General features: G+C 43.2%; 2 protein-coding genes across 7 annotated transcripts in view; both read right to left on the reverse strand.

Annotated features, from left to right (window-relative positions):
- Nucleotides 1-9,692, reverse strand: part of BicC (protein bicaudal C) — a 98,403-nt gene extending 88,711 nt beyond the window's left edge. For 3 of the 4 annotated variants that reach the window (XM_089582124.1, XM_089582122.1, XM_089582121.1), the window contains exon 1: nt 9,491-9,691. In XM_089582124.1, coding sequence (XP_089438250.1) covers nt 9,491-9,662 — 172 coding nt within the window. In that variant the 5' untranslated portion in view covers nt 9,663-9,691. Of the gene's footprint in view, nt 1-9,490 lie in introns of all 4 variants that reach the window. The other variant, XM_089582123.1, reaches the window with a different exon arrangement.
- Nucleotides 9,693-10,386: 694 nt separating this feature from the next.
- Nucleotides 10,387-24,703, reverse strand: part of uif (sushi, von Willebrand factor type A, EGF and pentraxin domain-containing protein uif) — a 135,411-nt gene continuing 121,094 nt past the window's right edge. For all 3 annotated transcript variants that reach the window (XM_089582118.1, XM_089582119.1, XM_089582120.1), the window contains 5 exons: nt 24,124-24,423; nt 21,412-21,613; nt 18,421-18,626; nt 12,708-12,824; nt 10,387-11,900 (listed from right to left, as the gene is read on the reverse strand). In XM_089582118.1, coding sequence (XP_089438244.1) covers nt 11,869-11,900; nt 12,708-12,824; nt 18,421-18,626; nt 21,412-21,613; nt 24,124-24,423 — 857 coding nt within the window. In that variant the 3' untranslated portion in view covers nt 10,387-11,868. The remainder of the gene's footprint in view (nt 11,901-12,707; nt 12,825-18,420; nt 18,627-21,411; nt 21,614-24,123; nt 24,424-24,703) is intronic.

A 24,703-nucleotide genomic window follows, 5' to 3' on the forward strand; every position in this document is an offset into this window, starting at 1 on the left:
TTCTGTGGATTCAATTTCTTGACATCGGTGCGACCCCTTTTTGGGGGCCGATCAGATTTTTTTGCAGATTTATCCATACGGCATGTATAAACTAAGGGTTCCTGATAATTTGTCGCCTCTGATTCACCCTTATACACAGAGGAAGGTCCCGGGACTCCCCGCCTGGTAGACAGACGAGGAGCCCATCGGCCGAGGATTGACCACTTCCTCGACCGCCACCGTTCATGGTTACTTCCCTCCACCTTTCAACCTATCGCCACGGTACGGATGACAGCTTCGGTATGGGGGCTAAGGGTCCGTGGTGGCGCCAAGCACCAACACCTCGTCAGACAAGGTGCCCCTGCGGGACTAAAACAAGAGTAGAGCATGATGCTCCAAGCTGGTGCCTGCCCAGTTGCCAAGCCAGTGCAGCAGGTACCGCACGTAAGTCAACCCAAGGTAGCTCCACTGCCTCAAGGCTGCATGGCATCAATGCCAGCGAGAGCCTTCCAACTGGGTAAGCCCATTCGTTATTATTTGAAAAAAGAACAAGGAACTACGCATTTGCATGAACCCTAGGAGAGTGAGTGAGGCTCTGTGAAGAGAATAGTCCCAACTTCCATACAGAGAGGTCAAAAGCGAACCGATGGAAGTGAAGTACTCAGCATGCTTGAAGCCAACACCAGATTCCATCAAGTCCCCCAGACAAAACTCAACGCATTTTAACATTTAGCACTCCAATCTGGTACCGTGGGATTTTGTTTGAGGCTGCCCTTTCAGATTGAGTCACCTCACAAGATACTCCAAAGGACATTGAATTTTTGACAGGCTGCCTGGAGTACACATCTTCACAGATGACATTCTGGTTTAGAGTGAGTCATGAGAAGCACATTGGACAGATTGAAAACAGCCAGTGCTGCAGGACTCACATGGACAAATGCAAGTCTGGAGCACAACAAATCGATTCACTTGGAGATAGAATAAGAGAACAAGTCATTAAGCCAAACACAGAGTTGGTTGAGTGCATGGGCCATTAGTAGACACCAACTACCAAAGTCTAAAGTTACTTGGGGCAGTTAACTATTTCAGCAAGTAACTGCCAAACTTGGCAAGTCAAACTGAATCACTGGCAGTTTGTTGCACGAGAACTCCATTTTTGTATGGACAAGAGCACACGACATACAATAGGCCCATTTGAGGAAAATGAAAAAAATGCACACCTTTATAATTGCTAGTTTTGATCTTTCCCTCCTATAAAAGCTGCCCAGTGATGCATCCAGCTTTACGTTATGGTACCTAGTGGCAGCCTGTGGGTTGCATCAAAGGTTGAAAAGGAGGCCTTGGGAACATGTTCGGCTATGAGGAGAGCTTGTTTTAGGCTGAAGAGCTGCAACCAAGTCTGATGACAGTCCACTGACATTATCTCAAAGAAAGCTTCAGCGACATACCGTCTCAACTTCAAAGGCTGTTTCTGCGACTGCTGAAATATGACCATCAGTTGCAGTTGGTCCCTGGGAAACAGCTGATCAACATCCTGTCCAGGATGGAAGGATAATGCTTTTCAGACTACACATGCCACAAGTGCCCTGACGGACTGGCTAAACAGGAGAATAATCAAAAAATTGAAAGCTCCCGCATCTAGGGACCCTGAACATCATGACAGCCCATGGACGGAGAGTGGAAGAAACGAGTGATCTGTCAGTAGCAGATGCTGTACTGTTGAAGGGGATCAAAGTTGGCATTTCTTATCGGAGCTCGAAGGGAATGACACGTTGACTCGCATCATGGGCACAGCCAAGTACAAATCGCGAGCGCACAGTCTAATGCACTGGCCCAGGTTGGATGCTGACATAACAGCAATGGCTGAGCAATGTTCATCCTGCCAAACACACGCACACAGACAACCAGCTGAACCTTTGCTCTTGCATGACACACCCACACAGAGAGGAAGCTCACTTGTGCGAACACACCGAAAAACACTACCTAGTAGTGTATGATAACTAGTTTATGTACTAGGTATTGAAGAGTTACAATTTAAAACGTAATGACTAAGGAGATCATAAACTGCCTCAGATATATGCATGCTATATATGGTATCCCTTGAGCTCTGCACTGACGGAGATCCCAAATTCACTGCCAAGGAACGCAAAGTCAAACATCACTTTAAAGTCTGAACATACCATTACTAGTTCACATTACCGAAGATCCAATGAGCTGGTGAAGAAAGTCATACAAATCATCAAGAGGCTGCTTTAGAAAGCAGGCGCAGTACAAGCAGCAGCACTAATTGTGGCTGGAGGAATACAGGTATTCCCCTTGCATCACTGTGGTGGTAACACCTTGCCAGAGATAGATATGTTAGTTATATTTAAAGCCCCCCTCCACTAGTTTCATGCCACCTGTCTAGGTGGCCATAACATTCACATCCAGCGAGACACGCCTGCTCCACGTCAAGGTTTTGCACAGTACCTCTGGAGACGGCGCTTCACTCTTGCCATTTGCAATTTTCCCCCAGAAATGTCGAGAGACAAAAAGCAAGACTAGGCTTCATCTCGCAACCAAGAACCGTGGCACTGATGTTTTCCACACTGCACACGAACAGGTCATTAGCAAGTATTTTGAGTTCCCCACCATGCAACCCTGTCACTTTCGCAGCATCAGAGAGCTCTAGTCGTTTGGGAGCACTGCTGTCGGGGGGCGCGAAGGCGCGTGATGGGATTTTCATGCGAGTTTCACATTCCTCAGGCTTTATTTTTCAATGCGGTAAATAAAAATCCATCACAAATGAAAGCATAAACTGGTGCTGAGGTTATTTTGGGATGCTATACAATTTGGCACCAGAATTTCTGCCATAAATGAAATACCTAAAAAGATAATTATTGTAAAATTACTATTAATATGGTCGAAGTTTCATGTAAACGTGGGCTAAAGCTACACTGGACACCATTTAAAAATGGCAGTGTACAGGAGAACTTCTGGGCTGAAATTCTCCCAGCACTCACTTCCGACTGGCTGAAAAATTGTTTTCCAATGCTTTTTATGGTTGAAAATGGAGCCTGAACTATAGTTTGCACCAATAAAGTGCAACAAAAAGTTAAGCTAAACTCCATAATGGTCAGCATGTCGAGCACGGGTAAAAGTCCCGAGCTCGCCAACTGGACCTCCTAATAGAGAGTTGTTTCCCTCCCTCGTTTATATTCTTGCTCGTTATTAATGTGAAAACATCAGCTGCATTCAATTTAGCTGTGGTTCACTGCACCGCCTGTACCGTTCATAGTGCGCTGCACCAAAGCCCTCGATTCACAGCACCCTCTGCACAGCTATCCGCAATTGATTCGAGTGCAGCCGCGGTGCAAGGAACCACAGTACCAGCCACCAAGGAAGAGCAAAAAAATTGTGCACAAGCAGAGTGCTTGCAGCAGACAACGCTAAAATGCTCCTAAATATTTACGATAAACTAAGAGAGGTCTTCCTTGTCATTTTGCAAGAAAATGGCGCTTAAATCTACACGACAGCAGTTAACTGCGTTTTCTGTTGTAGCTTCCATGTTGTGGCAGGCAATTTGTGTGCATGTGAGTTCACACTTTTTTCACTTTTTTCATGCGAGTTCACTTTTTTAGACTGCACAACAACAGTGTGCAGTTGGCAAACAGCGGGCAAGGCGAATCCAAGTGTGTTCTGCCATAAACTGCACTGGTACCTTTGCCTGCTGCGCTAAGCATGCAGCCATATGCTGCAGGCTCGTCGCTGCCTGGCCCTTCCATTGTGCTTAAGGGGACGCCAGAGCTAGTGCTAAGCAGCAAGGGAGCCCTCTGGAGCTGCCAGAGGACTTTTTAATCAGTAAAAATAAAGAGCTACATGAACGAGGTTGGTCCTAGGCGGGGATTTGTGGGTGCCCTCCCTGAGGCATCGGAAAATATGCAGAGGCCTTGAAGCACGCCGATAGTTCTTTGAATGTCTCTTTAGAGAGTCTGAAGAGCCTCATGAATTCAAAACTGAAGTACCTTGCAACCACGCTTTCACAGCGTTCAACCGCGCGCGGTCTGTCCGAACGAAGTCAGTTGCAGCAAAAGACAGCACGGCGTCTGTTTCCTCACCTTCACTGTCAAAGAGAACTCCATGACAAGGAACTATGCGATGTCATTGTGTGTTGCTGACTTAAGTCTCCGGCCCGAAAATGACCACACAAAAAATCCATGCGAGAAATGAACACCTTCACGGCGAGCAGACAAGTCCTATGCCTGCACGCACTCAATTGAAAATTGCTGCAGCACCTGCACCACGGAACTCATTCTGCACCGTGCTAGCACCAATGGCACTTTTTCAGCACTGGTGCTACGAGCCAGCTCTGAATTGAATTACAACTATTACATGGCTCATCGGCAACGAAGCCCGGCGTTCTTGTTCAGACAAAACAGTCCGAAAACTCCAATAACGTAATCAGAACAGCTGCCATACACAGCAACCATAACAGTCAATAGAGGACCGAATGTATACCCAATTGCCTTTAGGGTGAAGGCCTTTGATATAAAGGCCTTCAACCTGAAGTCATTTGAGACATCAGTACTAGTTACTGACTACTACCAACTAGTAAAGAAATACAGCCCTGAGAAAGTGCCCTCCGTAATTTTTACTTTTTCAGTGCAAACGTACCCAGTAAACTGCACTTATTTCGATGTACAATGTACGGAAATTCCATGTTGTGACTGATATTTGGCTGGCATGGAGATCTCAAAAACTTTCAGAACAGGTAAGGACAGTGACAAGTACGGAGCTACACTTGCCCACCAAGCTTCCACTTACTTAAAAAAATGTAGCTGCTTGCAGGTGCTGCAGAGAAGCACCCAAGTTTCTACTAGTTAAAATTTATATGCAGCGCAGCACAGAAAGAACACCTTGAAAGAGCCAAAAATTAGTTTTTATGGCAAAGTACGTGGTAGGAATGGCTGAGAGAATTTTGGACCAGGCTTTGTAGCAGATGAAAATTTAGAGAAGCTTCATCATGTTTTGTAGGAGCCCAATATTAAGAAATAAGATCAAAGTGCAAACGTGGCAGGGTGTTTCATCTAGCTTGTGCCACGGTTTAAAAAATGACAATCCACTGCACGAAGATTTGAATGGTGCCATTGTTGTAAGCAGTCTAGCAAGGTCTGCACAGTGTTGCCACCTCTGCAGCCAAGCCTTCCGCCAGACCTGGATAAAAAGTTCACTGAAAATCCACTAAAATTTGAAAACCACCAAAAGGCCACTAATATGCAATGCGGTGCTTGATGTAAAAATTGGGGCGCCTCGATGCAGCTTCCTTTGGTAGGGTGGAGACACCTCCACCATTTTGAAGCACAGGCTCATTTAGCCCCATCGAAGTATTTTTGAGGAAATCAGTATTTTCTTGTATGAAAACCAACACTGCCTCGAAACATCGAAGACTTAATTCCAACTAAATTTTAGAGCCTTTCTCTCCATTTTAGGGGTCGGCAATTCAAAATTGAGTCCTCCAACTGGACAATGCGTGAGGTGCATTTCCAGATTCAGCGCAGAGGCTCATTGGAAAGTCTGCGATCGCTACTTCTGGTTCCAAATTTCTCCCACTGCTCGCTTGCTTCACGGCAGTCGATGCGTTAATTCACTTCTAACACTAATTTATTTCCACTGCAACACCGCTGATTGTATTGCATCATCGCAAGACCACCTCAATGTTGACTCTGTTCTGCTTCATAGCGCGTTTTCGAATGAAGTACAACCAAAATAATGTAAATGGTAGGAGGCTTTCTATGCGTATGCACTGTGATGTGTTGAGACGCGCTATGCACACAGTTGCATGTATGGACAGTCCGCTATCCCAATGGCAGCTTTTACACGCTGTGAGGACAATACATCTATCGTTTGCTAAACTGTGCAAGCTCAGCACTTAGTTGCCTTCATAGCGCACCGAAAAAAAAAAAAACTAATATTTAATGACCAACGCGTTAAACTAGTTCAACCACACACACAACCAACTGCCGCACATACGTAGAACAGCCAGCCTACACTGGCATATTATAACCACGGAAAACCACTCGTACCTTTCGTTATTGTCATTTTCTGTGCTCAGGATGCATTCATACGCAGCACGCGCTCATCTTACACTGATGCTGTGCTATACGCAATGTCACAGCACAAATAGATTAGCGAAAAACGATGCACGAATGCACGGCAATTGCTATGCAGAAGGCAGTGTGTGCGAGAAATTTGGAACCGGAAGTAGCTGGCAGACGATTTTCCCATGGTTCTTTCCGTTCACTTCGGAAACGCACCTCACCTACAGGTGTCTGCATGCTACCAAAGAAACGCTGTATTGAGGCACCGTAGTAAAAACACTTTCACTGCACCCTCTGAGGCCTACAAATGTAAGGAAATGCAACGCTTTAGTGCCACAACCATGATCAGAACAACAGAGTAAGCAAAACCGAAACAGAATACGCAACGGCATTAAGAGGCATGTCCTTATGCAAGCATCTCATCCAACCACGAGCCTGAGGTGAAGAAAAAGCTGGCGTATTTTAGCGCGGAATTGTGGCTCAGAGGAGGTTGTTTCTTGAAGCGTCCGCTCTCACGAATTTTAGAGCAACGTTCATTTACAGTGTTCAAGGCAGCTCGTACTGCGCGTGCCTTCCCAATGAGTGTTCCTGCCTGTAATTTTCTTTAAAGGCGTGGGTAAAAAAAAAATGGGCTGTAAGGTTATTCTATACTCCTTGAACAATGGATTAAATGCATAATGAATTGTTTAGAAATTCCTCCACAAAGGTTCAATTTTTTTACACGTGTATTATAAGCATTAGGAAACAGCAGTAAAAGGAATATGGAGGAAGCCAATCAAACACTTTCACGGATCTGCGAGATAAGGTGTCTCAAGTGACCCTGGCCCCGGCGCATCGCTTTTTGTCGCACCTTGCACGTCGATTCATTGCATGAATGCAATTTGATACCCTACAGCAGCCAGGTGCGGAGAGGCGCCAGATAAAAATCTGCCAGTGGGCTCTACCTCAAGGCATAACTTCCCACACCAACTCAACAGCATTGCGGACGAAGAACAGGTTTCCACCGCTTGAGTTCGCTCTACACTTCCCTTCCCTGTACATAAGCAGCAAGACATTTTCTGAATAAAGGCTAAAGACAAAATTGGACATTTAGTTGAGACCCACTAGAAATTCGCCCAAATAGCCTGAAATCCACCAAAACAAGGAGCTCCACCAACTAAACAATCATAATCCAGTAAAAAAAAAAAAAAGGAAGATCTAGACGTGCATTTCCTGCTATGTGGCCGCAAAACTCACTTAATTTAGCGGATATTCGCCAAAATGGAAATGCTGGCTGCATATTTTCGAGTGCAACTCCGGGAGCTTTTTGAGCGCTGAATTTATAATCACATATAACATTCTTTAGAGTCCCCTCTCTCTGGTACAAAACAATTTTTAAAATGCCGAGTAGAAGTATTTTAAAACAAACCAAAACTGGGTTTGGGCTCTGCTATGATATCATGACACCAACCTAAGACTTAACGATGCTGTCCCAAAACATGCGCGTTTTGACTCCCTAACCTAGTGAATAAGAAACAGCTTGGATCATTATTAGTCTGAAGTGACCAAAAACAAGTGCAAAATTTTGTCCTTCAGCAAACGCAGAGCGTGCCAACCTATGACATCAAATACACAATGTTGTCTGTAGAAACAGCCCCGATTTGGGCCACGAAATATAAAATCTTAAAATTCATTTGAGCTGCCACAAGATGTCGCCCGGCTGCAAAATATGAGAGGAGTGACCAGAAAACCCCGGCGAATTTACTGTGAAAGTTTTAGTAAAATCTGTGGATGTGCAAAAAACGCCAGAGTTGCCCTTAAGAGCCTAAATTTACTTGTTTAACAAAAAAGAGTGCAAATTTTGGATTGTTAACATTAGCGCAAATTTTCGTGAGCAAAAAATTGAGAATGTTGGAAACGCCCATTTCAGCAGTTTTCTTCAATATCACTTTAGCCAAGTTTTTTTTTTTTTTAAACAAAGCAGGCGACATTTAAAAATTCCGCGTGCGACTACGCTCCTGCGTCGCGATGTTAGCACTCGCGAACCGGCTCCGAATGAAGGAAACAGCGCAGGAGAATTTCAGCACGGGAGTTTTCCCGGGTGCCGGCAGATATACATCCTTTCTAAATCTTCCATGGATGTCTGGCAGACATCCAGAAAAAAAAAAATAAAACGCAAGCAAGCAAACATTTCACTGACGACTTTCCTAGTCGCATTTTTCAGCCGTTACTGGATAAGATGCAGACATCTTGACACATTCTCAGTAGACACGTCACAGCTGTGCGGACTTTTCGGACTGATTTGTGTGCAGCAGCATGAGCACTGATAAATTAAGCCCGGTTTGGTTTGGTTTAGTTTAACGTCCCAAAGAGACTCAGGCTATGAGGGACGCCGTAGTGAAGGGCTCCGGAAATTTCGACCACCTGGGGTTCTTTAACATGCACTGACATCGCACAGTACACGGGACTCTAGAATTTCGCCTTTATCGAAATTCAGCCGCCGCGGCGGGGATCGAACCCACTTCTTTAGGGCCAGCAGCAGCGCCGTAACCAATGAGCCACCGCGGCGGGTTATAAATTAAGCACGATACATGATTAGGCACGCAAGTGATTAGGGAATTTCATTAACTTGACTAGTTCTGGCCTAAAACATGCGTTACTGCTGAAGGACTGGCTGCACATGCAGTCACAAATGATAAAACCGCGGCAATGTTGGGCCCATAGCGCGCCATTGAGCCACCGCGGCAAGTATAGCAAGGTCTCGGTACCAAAGGAAGCGATTACAGCAAAAACACTGCGCAGCGTTCAACGCCGCGACGATGCGATACCGGTACGATGCGGTACGCGTACCAACTGGATACCGCATTTCTGCGGCAGTCATTTGGTAAGCGCGTAAGCAAGAAAACGCGGGAAAACACCATTCCGGCCGCTATGCCATTATGTCAGTCGTTCCGTGCCCGCAATAGCTTATATCAAAAGCTTCACTGAAACAACGCTTAGTCAAAAAAAAAAATTAGGTGTATTAGACTGCACCTTGCTGTAGGAATCTTAAGAGGCGCGCAGTAGCTGCATGCGTGATTCAATTTTCGCGCCAACAAGAATACCAAGAACTCCGGGCAATAATTGGAGCTGCACTGAATTTCTCGTGCTCAAAAGCCATCAAAAGCTTACGTGAGGCAAGCACTCTTAACAGCTCAAAAGACAACGTATCAAGGAGGCTCAAACCGCTCAGAAAATGCGTTTCCGAAACACGTCTGCATTCTAGTAAAACAGCGCGAATTACGAGGGACTAGAACACGGGATGAGCGCTGCCCGTGTCCTTGTTACTGTTCTTGTCCGTCGTAGTTCGCGCTGTTTCACAAGAACGCATCTGTACCAACTCGCCCAACTGAGCGTTCCAAGCACGTTTGAATTGTTTCGGCTAGTCATTTGACAGCTCGCACGCGCACACTCACCTTGAAGCATTTCTTCGAGCTTTTTGCGGTCCACTCTAATTCTTTCCACATATGCGTTTGCAGGGTCACTATCATCTCCGAGTATGCTGGAGCCATCAAATTCTGAGGAATGAGTAGACGTCACTTCTAGCGACTCCATGTTACTACTACTCCTGCCGCTGCCAGTCGCCATCTACTTTCTGTTCGCGCCGGCCTGATCAGGTTTTATAGCCCCGCGCTTGCCAGGTGTAATACGTCATGTATCCATCCCGATAATAATTAATTTAGTAGGTAAATACAGCAAAAACATCTTGTTAAGCTCAAATTACTGAAGCTAAGACAAAAAATAATTACATTAAAGCGTAAGCAGCAGGATGATTTGGTTAGTGCGCTTTAAAATGCGTGACTATTTTTTTTGATCGTCAGTGGTTGAGCATGCTTTCGTAGGTGGCGGCGCTTCGTTCGAAACTGAAATTAATCTCGCGTGAACGTTTCTCGCGTCGCTCAGTTGTTTCTAGTTGCTCCTGGTAACTGCATTTTGCGGAATCTTCAGTTGGAAGTAAGCGCTCGCGTTGTCCAAGTCTCTTTCTCTGTCCGTGTTTTTTTGCGCTTGTACGTGTCTGTTTGCGGGACAGAACCTGTTTTTTAATTGTTGTCCTTCGATGCTGAACCAATGGTTTGCGAGTACGGCTTGTTATCGTGATTGGCTTTTTAGGCGCCGGCTACGCGCTCAGATTGTCGAGCTTACAAGCTGTCCAGGCTTTCCGCTGCAGGACTTGTTCACGATGTTGTTACAGCGTGTCATGCTGTCAGTGGTGAGAGACCAAACTTACGGGGCACCGCCGCGGCGCAAACGATATGCGTCAGACTGAGGAAGAACGTCATTTTAATTGCACAGCCAACTCAACTCAACCAAGTCATGAAAAAAAAAAATTTATTGTAGCACATCGCACTCGCACTGCGCGGACGGTACAATACTTGCATGACAGGAAACAACGAACGAGAAAAAAAAAATCAGAACAAGGAAAGTTGCTCGCTGTACAACATTTATGCACACTCATACATCCAAGGGCACGGAGTTAACAGTAATTTTTGCTACAGCAGGTAAGAACACTCAAACATTCGCTAAGTCCACTCAAATCATAACAGCAAAAAAAAAAAAAAAAAATGTTGCACAATGTGGAGAAGTACAAGTGACCTCCATAATGAAGTTAGGTTTATTTCATAGGGAAGCTAGGTGATGCTGTTACACAAGACAACACAAAGTACGAAATATTTCTTCAAGATATGACTGCACATGGTCATTCTGCTTGCTCTTGGCAAAGTACAAGAAAGTTAGAGGCAGAGTCTATCTACACTGCTGCTGACTGCACATTCAGTGTGGGAACATCGTCTGAGATGAGCAGAAGTGTCGCACCTTTCTCGCAGTATTTACACAAATGAGGAATGCAGGACCACATATTGTAGTATACTAGTGGCACAGTTAAACACTGCTTTACTTAAGGACAAACCTATCTACATGTAGGTAGTTGTAAAAACCGACTGTTGGCAATAAAGAATGCTATTATGTACACTTTTTTTTTTCTTTTTTCCTTAATAAATGATTTTTTGAGGCACATTGATCAATCATACATCCCATATCCAGGCTGCCCACCCTAAGTGAATTGCAAGGCACCAACACTTAATTAACATGCTTCTAGAATAAAAGCATGCACTGTTGAGCAACTACCTTATCATCGCCATGTGCTAGCTGTGATCCAGACCAGTGAATTCAGTTCTGCCGTGATGTAGTGGGATAAAATAATGTGCAACTTAATTTCTTGCTGAGGTCACGTGACCCGTTGTGCTAGACAGCTTCTAAAATAATGTTGACCTGGAGGAGATAACTCCCATGCACAAAGAAATCTGCATGTAGCAGCACTAACACATAAAGAAAACAGCCTGCCAAATTTCACAAGCTGAATGGTCAGCATTTGCATTTTATTTTATCCCATTACACATACTACCTGAACCATATGCCTTGCCGGTCACCTAGAAAAATTGTGTTTTATAAGTTCTTGTTTTTTTAAATTATCTGAATGCATTGTAACAGTTATATAAAAGGAATGTGAGATACAACAGTAGCTGTTGAACCAGCTTATTAACTATAAAAATTAGTTGCCTGAGATGGTGTAAATGTATGGTCCCAAGCGAGTGAAGGCCAGCTTGAGGCACAGCACAGCATGCATGGAACAGGTCAAAGTCACTACATTCATTTTTGCTTCACATGCTGAATGATAAAAACAATGTATTTTGAGGAAGTAAACAAATACTAGAACACAGCAACACTGCAAGGGGCAATGCTGCGTGCAGTCTAATGTGAAGACTTGTTTCGTTGTAAGAATTGTAAACATCGGGAACTACTGTCCTTGGTCTTCACTATCGCTTGTATCTGGAAAAGAGGGACAGTCTGCATAAATCTTTACAGTAGTGAGAACACAATTCAGGTGAATCTGTCTCCCACAAGCTGACATGAGAACAACAGCTGTCCAACTCTGCTACGTTAGCAGTTAATTTCATGCAAAAAATCACTTGCAAAATATTAACACGTTTACTGTTAAGCATCATGCAATGCAGTTCTTGCCATGGTACCCTTCATATCCTATTACATCGAAACCTTGCACTGGCCTGCTTGGTGTTACCACTTACATAAAGTGCACCGGCAGTTTCCAAAGACCTTAGAATGTAATACTGGTGCCAGAAGCTTGTGGGATTCCAGATGCAATAAAAATCTGAATTGTTGCAAGCCCTGAGCAGACAACCTGGAATAGAGCAGTCAATCCACATCTTTTTGCGTGGCACATGTAGTACATCTGTCACTTCCAGGACACTTTCCCAGGATGCACAATTCATGCTTTTCTTAGATCTGGCACCCTGCAAGCTTCTGGCACTGATAGTATACTCTCAACATTTTGTGAGTACTATTTACAACTTTTTTGTTATTTCTCTAATATAAAGTAGTTGCCAGAACCAGCCAAAAGGTGCTGAAGATAACAAACATGATGTTCCCTATTCTCCATCTTCCCTGCCCTCTTTCTACCGAGTATATTAGCCTGGCACAGATGTGTGGGCTTGCTCTACTTGTTCCATGTCACACATTTTATATCAGTGTTCACAAACGACACTGCAACGAAACTTCTACGTTTTTAGTTTTCACGAGCAGATTCTAGGTTCGATCACCCAAGAAAAGCATTGTTACCTTTTTTGCTTCCTTGGTACTGATGCCGACGCAGCCTGTCATAGAGATCTTCTTTGGTTCCGTAGATGCTGGCATTACTGCGGCCCAGAGTACCACTCTTCCCATTGTGTAGGCCATCTGGAATACAATAATATGGTACATGCTCATGCAGGATGCTTATAGTGCAGAACAAAATTCTTTGTCATAGTGATGTTATGCAGAAATCCTTAACAGGTCATGCAGTGTCAAATACATGCATGATGGCATCATATGTGATAAAATCCTGTTGTCCACATAGCTTTTTCTGGTTGTAAATGAAAGCACACAAAGTATTGTAGGAGTGTGTGGACACTCGCCTAAGCTAATGGTGGCCAGGGCAACACATGCTTTCGAGGACAATGACTCTAGTCATCAGCTTGTGCCCCATGCATACAAAAGTGCAGATCAAACGAACATGCCACAAACTCTTCCAGTATTGTGCAAATACATATGGCTAAAAAAAATACAAAGAAATGTCATGAGAAATTCTAGGAAGGGGCAATTTTAAATGCTCTATGAATTTGTGACAGTAGTTTCACATATCTGGAGTTGTTAAAATGTCGCAAGTAACCAAAAAACAGAAATGCTTCTGCCTTGTAAGGCTGCTGCCAACAATGTTCTGTCTGCTTAGGGACTTAGGCAATTCAAGTCTGCCTGCAATTCTTCATGTGCTTTCATAGCCAGCATGTCATCTTATGTTTAAGCCTATGCTAAAGAGCATTTTACATATCTTGAACTAAAGCTTTAAAATGGACAGCTATATTTTGCAGGAACAGTTTCAACATCGTTGCTGGTGGTCACCTGACACATTTCGGAGTATTTTTTTATTACCCGATTAACTCTGTAGTTGGTTAATGCTAATTACAATTTTAACTATTGGGAATATTTAAACAGCTTTGCTAAGGTACTTGTAGATGCCACAAGAAATATCAAATGGCGTCATTCATGTAATGGCATTTTTATTCACAGTGTGAAAATCAAAAGGCCTGCAGCAGGAATGCTTGCTGTGAAAATCTTCACTTCAAGGTTTAAACTTGCTCAGGGGTACCTTGCCACCTCCAAGTTGGCACAGACATGGTTGCTATCAGCACACGCAAGTGGCTGTTATTTCAGGCTTCTGTGGGGTTTTATGTGCTTGGCTTCATGCATGTGAGTAACATTTACAGCGAGAATACCTTATTAAAAATTTCAACGCTGGTGTGTGTTTTCTTTTATGCTTTACTACCTTCAAGTGAAAAAATTTCATGTTTTTTGGAGTTCCATACTAAAGTGGCTAATTAAGACTTATAGTGACTAAAGTGACTAATAAAAACACTCCTGGCACACTACGCACTAGTTGCATTCTTGTGAAATGAACCTGTACTTTTTTAAATCTCTGATCACATTAGGTGAAACACCCCTCATGTGGTTATCAGTACTGTAGAAGCTCTTCATAGCAACCATTCGGTACTAAACAAACTGTTTGCTATATAGGGTGAAATATTACAAGTATAGTGACCACAGAACCTTACTGCAGCTGGCAAGTTTGCTGCAAGAGCCGACACGAGGTTGACTAACTCAATGAAAATACAGCATGAAAGTAAAATTCCAATTATGTTGCACTGAAAAAGCAGGTTATGCCAGTTTGGCTAGCAAATGCGAGCTAATATTTTAGAAGGTTCATGTCATACTCGGGCATCAACAACATTCAGCAGTTTCGCATCAGTCCTGAGCCCACATGTGTCTTTGTCTAGTAAGGAGGATGCATTCAAGCACCATTCCTTTTTTTTTTATCTGTTTCTTAAGACTGTGCAGCCTGTTCCCATATTTTCTTCCCTTCCAAATGACTCAACGGAACAGTACTTAATTAAGGCACACTTGTCAATTAGTGTTGGTTGTTACATCTCCTCATACATGGAACAGGAGAGGCAGAGGTTGTCATGTTAGTGCAAAAGAGAATACAGTCCAGCATAAAACTATGAAACTCAAATATCAGATCTGAAACTTGGTAAGCTACTTCAGCACATTCACATAAACTGAAAGCATTCATACTGTAAAAAAAATGACATGCTTTAATGTGGTTAGGCAAAATGCGAATTAGGTGCGCAAGCACTTCGGTTTCAGTTTGGGGTCAAGGCTCGCTTTTTAAGGTCAAGCAGGTGTTGGACAAAGATCGGCGAAATCGTAGAGTGTGGGCCTTCGTGCTAGCGCACTAAAACTGGAGGGTACACTTAAGCTTAAGGGTTAAGGGTATGACACGAAAGCGCTAATGGGTTAATGCCCATACATGTGGCAGTGGTCATTCTCTACTTTGCATTCACAGATCGCTGGGGGTCCTCATACCACTCCTGGCACAGTAGTGCAGCGGTCAAGTGATGCGTCACTGCCCTGCAATGGCAGGTGTTGCCACTGGTGAGGCTTGTGAGACGCAGGTTGCTCTTCCTGAGCAACCTCTCACGACTAATCATTAACTGAACTGCCACCTGCCACAGTGGGCAGTTTGCTCACAATCCAATGGGCAGATTGTGATGACATCACAAGGTCACGTGACCAAGGAGGCTCACCTCTCACCCAAGCAGGTGGCACCCAGCTACCCTAAAGGTCGCAGTGGGACCGCACTGGCAACAGCTAAGTGGCTGAGTGGAAGCTCTAGCATTAGCACACTAAAAAATATACTAGCTAGAAACGACAGCTATGTTGAAAATTCTCAAAACAAATGCCACCCTATGTTAGCTAGTAGCTTGGATTTAGACCTGGCATGTTCTCCCATAGGGTGTGTTATAACACCAGTGATGCCACTGCTGTTTACCGCACTGGATTTGTCATGTTTGACTCTTTACTGCATCAAAGTTTTTAATATAGAAATAATTGAAATCAGGTCAGGACTGGTGAAATCTTTACTATAAGCCAAGTATGTTTACACATAAGGTAGTACTGAAATGGGGTTCTACTGTGAAATGCTGACCACGCTGTACTACCCTCAAAACTACTAAGAGCAGATGCTAAACAAATCAGCTTAAGATACTTCAAAACCATTTAATTTAAATTTTGATAGTACCTTACTTTTCCACTTTTGTCTCAGTTCATTCTAAGGTTGCTTATTTTAAATGATATGTTTGCTTAACTGCAGCTTTTTAGATTCCTTACAAAATACTGTTGGCAGAAAACAGATTCAGCAGCCACAAATTATGCAAAACAAATAAATGTTCAGAAACTCTCTACAGACAGAATATGTATGGGTAGACATTTAAAGCAGAAAACGCACTTCAAAGCTTCCATCTTGGTTTGAATATATAACCAATTGTAGACCTCTCTTTGAATGAGGTAGTGCTGCAGATTATTCAATAGGGATTTGAGCATGTACCATCTGATGCAAAATTTCCTGGGTCAACATGTCAGTGACCACAACTGGTACAGGGCTACACACTTGCCACTTTTACAACTGAAAGTGATGAAGAATAATTATATCATCACTCTCGAGCTCACATGTACAAACTATTGCAGCCTTTTCACCAGTGACTGTGCATGCTCCCACTCTAGACATATGGACATGGACTTGAGAACTTTTGTAGCCTACGGTACTTGTTTATCATGCGGCAAGAGGAAAGCATAAAAGGTTTTCTGTGTATCTACTAATTTATCAAACGACAGTTTTGTCTTACACAATGTCCAGATGATATTTTAATAGTCTATTGCCCCAAAAGTTGTACGATCAGTGGAACTTCATCATAGCAAACAGATTCACAAAATAGTTCAATATAGTCGAAATTCATAATATAAAACTTCATCAAAAACACACAGAAGACGAGTGCAGTTTAGTTGGTGAAAGGACGGCAACTTCGATGATCCTTAGAGCGTAGGAAGAGACCTGTTCCATCCACGTTTTCACCACCTTTGTGACTGCTAACGTGAGTGCAGGGTGGTTACTGTAATAGCATAATCGTTTACCCCGCTGCTTCTGGGGCACTGTTGACGGGTGTGCAAGGTGCAAACGTGTGCTGACCGCCTGGTTACCAACCCCCCCATGCTGCTACAGTTTTCTTGGCACTGTCAGGAAGTTTGAGATAAAGGCATAAACCATGGCACGAATGCTTTGCCGTACCAACACGAGTCACTTGTGTAGTGCACCGAAGCCTGCTGCCTGTCATTTGAAAGTGCACTGCTTTGCGCTGAGGAGTTTGATATATCCGTTTTATGGCCAATTGCATTTGGCACCTAAAGTAAAAATTGCATGCGTTTCATAAAAATATTTAGGATGAGTTCGATATAGCCAATAATTTGTAATATCTATGTCTGTTGTATCGAGGTTCAACTGTACAAGCCTTGTATATTAGGTCATCTGCCGCCAGCATTTACTGCCTTGTATACACTGTAAGCAGTGTCTTCTGTGCAGCTCTCGTAATGAAGTTAGGTGCATTACAACACAGGCTGGTCAATGTCATTCGCCTGCTGTAGTCAGCTGCAAAACTTTTACATAAAACAGAGGCATAAAACAGGTATCTTCACCACTTTGGCATGCAGCCTATAACTGGATTGTGCTGTCTGCACTAGCCTGTGTAACTAGTGCAGTAAATCTTTCAATTCCAGCCATTACAGCATAGATGTGAGAAAACTTAAGCTTTCTTTAATAGTGTTGGTGGCCCATAAAGCTCTGCAGTCAATATTAAATGTGCAATTGCCTCTGTCTATAAAGCACCTAGTACATTTTTTTGTCATCGTCTTTCACACAAGACAAGCAAACTTGAAATATTGTATTTTTCATGCATATGCATTCTTATGCTGTCATGTCAAACAAATAAATTATCTCTGCGCAGGCAGAATGGATTAGAGCAGGGATTCTCGAAATGGGTTCCAGGGAACCCGTGGGTTCTTTGAAGTGCTTTTTGGTTTCCCTGAGTGCCTAAATTCATGCATGTTTCAACCTCCGTCCTTCCTCTACCCATTTTACTTTAGAACCAACCATACTGTAATTGTTCATAGCAGACTGTTTCTCTGCACAGCTGGTCATCTCTAACTGAAATGAGGGGTCACGTATCTGTATCTCTGTTTTGCATGCCTGTTAGACACGAAGGGATGGAAGCCAACACATGCGGGGCTCCACATCACCTTCTGAAACCCATTGGGATTCGTCAGGGTTAAAAGCTTGAGAACCCCTGTAATCCAGGTATGAAATATCTGTGCAAAATGTCTCCAAAACTTTCACAGCAATTGGTTTCATACCTGGTAGAGTAAACCTAACAATAAGAAATAGGCACATATCACCAACCACGTTTGATTTTACTAATCAAAGTTTTGCTCTGTGGTGATTTTTTTTACTCTCTAAAGTAAAACCCAGTGTGCCTGTACCTGGCGGCACCCGATTGTGATGGCTGAGCCCATTATGTCGCTATCCTTATATCTTCATCCTCACCATATTACAGGTTGATTTCTGAGGTGCTCCATTTGTGCACGTTTGATGCTACCATTCACGAAAGCCAACATGCACAAACTTGATTTCAGCTAGCTTGCACATCAGTCTAGTGGGTTTTTTTTTTGTTTTTTTTTTCTTTTTGCCATGCTACTCTTTTCATCTAGGGCAGGAAATGTAACACTTTAAAAGTGATCCTTAATAAAATAACAGACCTTACTGCACTCATGGCTTTTCTATAGCCTGGCACAGTACAAGAGGTGCATTTTTTTTTTTTTTTTCATGCTCAAGCAGCATCATTTTGATTACCCTTCATGTAAGTTTCATTGTAGAAGTTGGGCATTTCCCAGCCATCATCATCATCGTCATAGTAGTGGGCATAGGTGCTGTGATGAGAAGGAGCAATGCTCTCAGCATAAGGTGCAGGAGCACCGTAATAGAAGTTGGACTGGGAACCACTAATGTCCATTGGAGGAGGCTGAGGCAGCTTCTTTGGCTTGTTCTTCCATGATGTCCTGCATGTGAATAACAAAGCACCGCAAAAGTTACAGATCTGTTGCAAAGTGTGGAAAGGGGCACTTAGTAATGATGCAGTTACAAAACCTCTGAGCATGCGAGTTGGTTTATTTGTGATAATCTTTAAATGTTTTGCCTGAATTTAAGTACAAAAAGACACGAATAGTATATACCCCCCCCCCAGCCTGTTTTGTCATGTTTTCTTTGTTTCAGGTAGCGATTTAAAATCTTTTATATCAGTCCCTGCATGTTTCTTGGCTAATTTTTTCTGTTTTTCACTCTGCCTACAAGCCTGCATGTTTCACCAAGATGAATTTATTTCATTTTTTTTAGATGGCTGCAAATTCTGCAAACAGGTACCTGGGCACAAAGCTGTTCAGGTACAGCTAGACTAGGCCCAGGCACCCTATGTAGAGCAGCAGTTTTGACATCTAGCACCAGAAAAAATAACCTAGATAAGTTACCACTTCTAAGCGACAGTAAAAACCAAGTATTATTACAGCTTAAAAAATACATAGTGCAAACAAAAATGATGTACAAATCTGCTGCTTATACCTCTAAAACAGAAGTTGTTTAAGTTTTGAAATATTGAGAGCAAGTATAAAATAATTACACAGAAAAAGCTGCTGACAGCTTTACCACTTGATATCCAGCATCAGGATGACACAACAGGTAACAGCTACCATTTCACATCATCACCAATGACATTATTATTTTTTAACTGCCTCTTGTTGTGAAGTCTTGAAGAGCACTCTGTCTGCCCTTGAATGCACAAGGGTTGTACAGGTTACCAAAGAAGCTTTCAGGACAGAGAGGCCACAAAAGAAGCTTGGCTACAAACTGAATGGCATGTTCTGCACTTCCCTGCGTAATCTGCACTGCACACACCTCAACATCATGCGGTGCTTCCAGCCAGTTAAGAAATTCAGCTTTTTGTAGCTTTCATTCTTTGGAATTTTCTGTGGTCACTTGTACATTTCCAAGTTATTCATTGCCCCTTATGCATGGAAAACAACACTTTCTACCACTGCGTTATGGCGGCATATACCCACTACAGTTTTGTTGGCCAGACATCTGTTTCGCAGTGTAGCTTCTTGCTTACATGGGCTTCAACAACCAAGAAGGTTGCTCATGAGAAGTAACTCTTTGTGAGCTTTGATTTCGTATGGAGCAACAACTTCTCTCAAGCAGAATAAGATTACAGTCAACTACAACTCAAGAACGAAGTGGCAAGCGCCTCTCAAAGACGCCCTTTAGCCAACTGAGTCTACTGTTTGTCATGACATCGCAGTTAATCCCCCAGCGTGACATCACAGGTGGCTGGCAGGTGCCTCCATGAAATGGGATGACGCCATGACCATCGGTTGGTGCCATTAGCTGGAAGACTTTCTCTGAGGTGTGTTTGCCGCTTCGTTCCTGAGTTGTATCCAACTATAGTGTGCCGGATGTACGAAAACCTCTTGGGCTTCTGGCCTGAGCTCATGGTCCTAAACAGAACCCACTAGGTCCCTTGATGCTTTCTTGCCCTGCACTCCTAGTACTCCTGGGCCTCTGCACTCAATGTCTACCAGGAGGTGACTCTGGTCAAGGCTGCTCTATGCACACAATGTGGTGTCAAGATGGTCGATCAACCCTGTCACTCAGCTGCTGTCAAGCCACAGGTAGCACATCACTTCAGAACAGTGGCGAACTCATCACACTGTGTGCTTTCCAGCAGTACTTGATCTCTCTTGTATTAGGAACCTAATAATTCGACACTTATCCAAATCTGGGGGGCTGTAGTTGTTTTTTTCCTCCTTCCTCCCCTCTGTGGTGACTGGATTGGTATTTGTCCTGTTAATGTGTTTACTTTTATGGTTTGTGGTTTTCTGCGTCCAAAAAGGGCGCATTGTTTTGATTTACTTTTTGTTCTGTAACTGGCTTTGTCTCTTTTTGCACAAAAGCTCAGCTTCAGTAGCAACTTTTCCTCACAAATAAATCGTCTTACACACATATATAACAACAGTGAGTGAGTGATGGTAAATAGATATACTCCTAACAGATACGTTATTAACAGGTACATTATTAAATTTCGCACCTCAAAATGGAATTAGTACATGCCGAGCTTCAGAGAGTTCCACAAGTATGAAAAGGGTGTGTCAAAAGTTCCCAGTCCACTGGGTCTGTTTTTTAGTAGTATATTCTGACATTTCCCAGACAAGAAAGACCGCTTGAAACTGGCCAAAACACATAAGGAACTAATTGGGATAAGTTGGATTCCAATTGGTTCCAAATGTGTTTTGGCCAGTCCCAATTGGTCTTTTTTGACCGGATTAAGATGCCTATGAAGCTACCAAGGTTCACACAGAAAAGAATGATACTTCTCCTACCCCCTACATAGGCTTTGAGGCTTGCAGTGTCGTAAATGCCCCACTACATGGCTCAGAAGGGAATCTTGTACAGTGGCGCAGTAAAAGGCCATTTCCAGCCCGGTATTCTTCACAGTGATGTTGAACTTAACTTCTACTACTGCATTCTTTTGGAAATCAATATCGTTCTTGGGGAGTTTCATTGAAATTTCAGTAAGTATAACACCAATTGTTCAATCATTATTAACTGAATAAATATTTCCATTGAATTCAGGCATCTCTAATCAACCAATTAATGTTTAATCTAATTCTCAACTAACGAACAGCACACTCAAACTATAACAATATGCTTACAGATTGATCTACAGGCTTTACAGATTGAATTAAAAGCTTACAAACCACTGTAGGTTGGGCAGAACATTCTTTGTTCACTCACCTGACACAAATCATCCAGATCAGAAGTATGATGAGGATGACGAAAATGACAGCACCAGCAATGCCTCCAACAATGTAGACAAACTCTGACTTCTTCTCACAGCGGTCACCATAGAAGTTGCCTTGGCAGGCACACCTGGGCTCACTTGTTTCCTGGCTGATTTCACACCGGCCACCATTTTCACAATAGTCTTCACACACATCTAGAAGAGACCATTTTGAGCATATCTGGAGGTTAATATGATGCACTGTCATGTAATACATGCAAGTGATCTCATCACGACATGTGTAAAGCAGATATGAGCTTGGTTAATCACGTAGTACTTGGTCAACTGTTTTCAACACAGTAACTGGTAGCAAACTGAGGTGCAGATGGCAATAGGCGTGGCGGATGTGGTAGGCCTACCACATAGCCATGCCTACTTTTCAGTTTCATTTGGATTGAAGGCCATTCTTTGTATGTTTCCAAGTTGCTTGACTGTGATGTCGAGCGAACATTTTATAGCAAAAGCTGTTATAGTGGCTTTGATATGGCCACATAGCACTGCATTCTATCGTGGAATGCACAGCGTCTGCCATAAGACCTTAATTACTTAGTGAATTAATGGAATTTAAGTTGATTTCATTCGACTAAATTCAATGGCCACTACCTGCCTCGGATGGCATGTAGCAAAGTGGACAGAGTGAGGAAAGAGAGTATTGGAGGCAGCGGGTGGCCACATCAGATTTCGCTGATTCACATTAGCATAGCTAGGCTTTCTCTTACGGCTGACGATATAGATTCCATGGCCAAATGCAAGCCTTAATGGCTAAACCAAAGCTAGAACAGCTTATCTCTACAAATTTTTTTTGTGCACAAAAAAAGCTTTTTCATCCTCATCCTGTCTGACACCTGACAAACAGTGAACTATACGTAAAAATTTTTTCAACTGCTGCTTTGAAAGTGGCACCAGACCACATTTTACATTTGCACTTTCTCAAGCTGCACATATCCTCTGTTATCTTCCTGTGCCTTGGTCAGTAATTAGAAAATGGCATGTTCCATCAAGAAGAGCCAACGTTTTTAAACAGGCTTCAGTTGGCAAAGAGCACTGGCTTGCCGTGGCATACTGCGGGCCCAAGCAATCATTAGCCAGGCCATGGTGCTGCTGCTATGTCAGGATTGCATATGTTGTGTGCTACTCTCCCTGCCTGAGCAGTACCATGATACAGCAACTGGCATGCACACAAGACCCATATTTAAAGAACACAAACACTGCCTTGGTCTCGATGTCTTTCACTTCACTTAAACAAGATAATTTACTTGCATTTCACCTCATAATCTTACCCAAGCTCATTAAAGACCCATTGGCAGACAGTTTCTCACATGCCTGTAAGATATACATTCAACAAATAAAAAATGTTTCGCTCTTAATCTCTATTGTGTTACTTAAGGAACATGTTCGAACTGCCAGTTCTATTAAATTTTATCTGGACACATAAAAAGACATGAATGGCAGAACTAAAAAAAAAAAAAGAGACATTGCGAGAGAGAAAAAGAAGAAAGGATGAGAGAAATTGGTTATCTTCATGTTTTTATATTTACAGAGCCACTATATATAGTGAGCTGATGAAGATAGGCTGGCTTCAAATTCTTGAACCATTGCAGCTTAAAATTGCTTCCCTAGGCGCTTTTGCTTTTTCAGCTTTTAGTGCTGTGCGGAAGGCATGCTGCTGTGGTTGGTGGTTATTTTTCACTGCTTTGTCAAGTCACTTGACGATACAAAGCAAGCACTTTAGTATCTGAAGTTCCATTTGGCTTTTTCACAATAAGCATGTTACACAAGTGGCTTTTCTTCTCAGGTCCTTAATTACCAATCATGGCTTCTGCTCAAACTTTTCACACGATGGGAAGGCATGTCACCTTGAGTGCCTCTGGCTATGAGTGGTGCACCAGGGTGCTAAGGAAAATAGATAGCCCCATGCACATCCTCAGCATTTACATGCCTTGCAGAGTCGTAACATTCTGGCTGCTAATGACACATGTTAGCTAATGAAGTCCTGACAGTCAAAATGAAGACCGCAGGCATAGGCTTTGGTAATAAGCTTGAAGTCTTTGCATGGAAATGCATTTATCTGTGCCTTCAATGTCTTGGAGGCTTTAAAAACTGCCATTGCACAGAATTTGTCTTCTCCAACATATAGCCCACTCAGAATCCCAGCACACTACACGCTGGTATGTTCAAATCTCCACTGTTGCTTCACAACATATGGTTGGTAACGTATGCATGACAGATGGGCATAGTTATATGTATTTAAGGAATAGCAGCATTCAAACAATGCTGGAAACACAGGCAACTGGACACTGGAAACAAACTAGTAACGTACAGCCCAATACGCCTTCGATGGTACGGCAGACCTCAAAGGGATGTAATTGCACTTCTCGGATCAGCTAAAAAATGGGCACACCTTCTAGAGCCAGTTTGCCAACTGAAGCGTATCTAAAGACATTGTGAACAGCTGAAGGGAGCAAAGCAGTTCTTCTGAACATCGAAAGGCAGCAGGGTTCTCTACGTGACAACCTGCATGAGGTAGTCTTGTTCCTAGAATTCTTGAGACGAAAATTTAAGACAGCATAGTGCAAGAGGCCTGACAATGCATCTTCTGGCACTGAGTTTCAAGTCCTGTTCACGTGTGCCGCAATTACCACCATGGGAAAGGGTGTTGGGCTTACCAACACATTCTCCGGAGTCATTGTTGGGTCTAAAACGAGGCATGCACCGGCAGTCGTAATCCTGGCGCTCCTCTAAGAAGACACAGAAGGCATGCTCTTGACAGCTGCGCCTCTCGCCATTGACCACACAGGGATCAGAGCAGTGGGTCCGGCTGGTCGAGCCCATTTTATCGGTTGTAGTGTCAGAAGGGCAGGACTTGCACTCAAGGTCACGCTGCTCCTCATCCTGGTAGGTGCCCTTTGGGCAGGGCACGCATTCTTCAGTGCTGCTGTTGAGGTAGTGGCCCACACGACACACCTCTGCAGCAAAAGGGCATAAGAAAGCAGTGAAGTGCCAGCCCAAAAAGACAACCATTTTATGCAAGCAAGCAAAAGCTTCATGCCATTGTGGCCCATACATACGGTCTCATTTTTTTTTTTCAAATGTGACAGCTCCTATTGCATCACTCATGTAAACGAGTACGCTTTCAAAAATTCTCACATCTCAATTCATTACACCTGTTCTCTTAGACCCAGTATTGAAGTAAGCAGGCTGACTGTTAAATGTGAAGCATAGAATTGGTAGAATCAGTGCTTAGGT

Source organism: Amblyomma mixtum, chromosome 3, assembly GCF_055824585.1.
Source record: "Amblyomma mixtum isolate Tamu chromosome 3, ASM5582458v1, whole genome shotgun sequence".
Classification (NCBI taxonomy): domain Eukaryota; kingdom Metazoa; phylum Arthropoda; class Arachnida; order Ixodida; family Ixodidae; genus Amblyomma; species Amblyomma mixtum.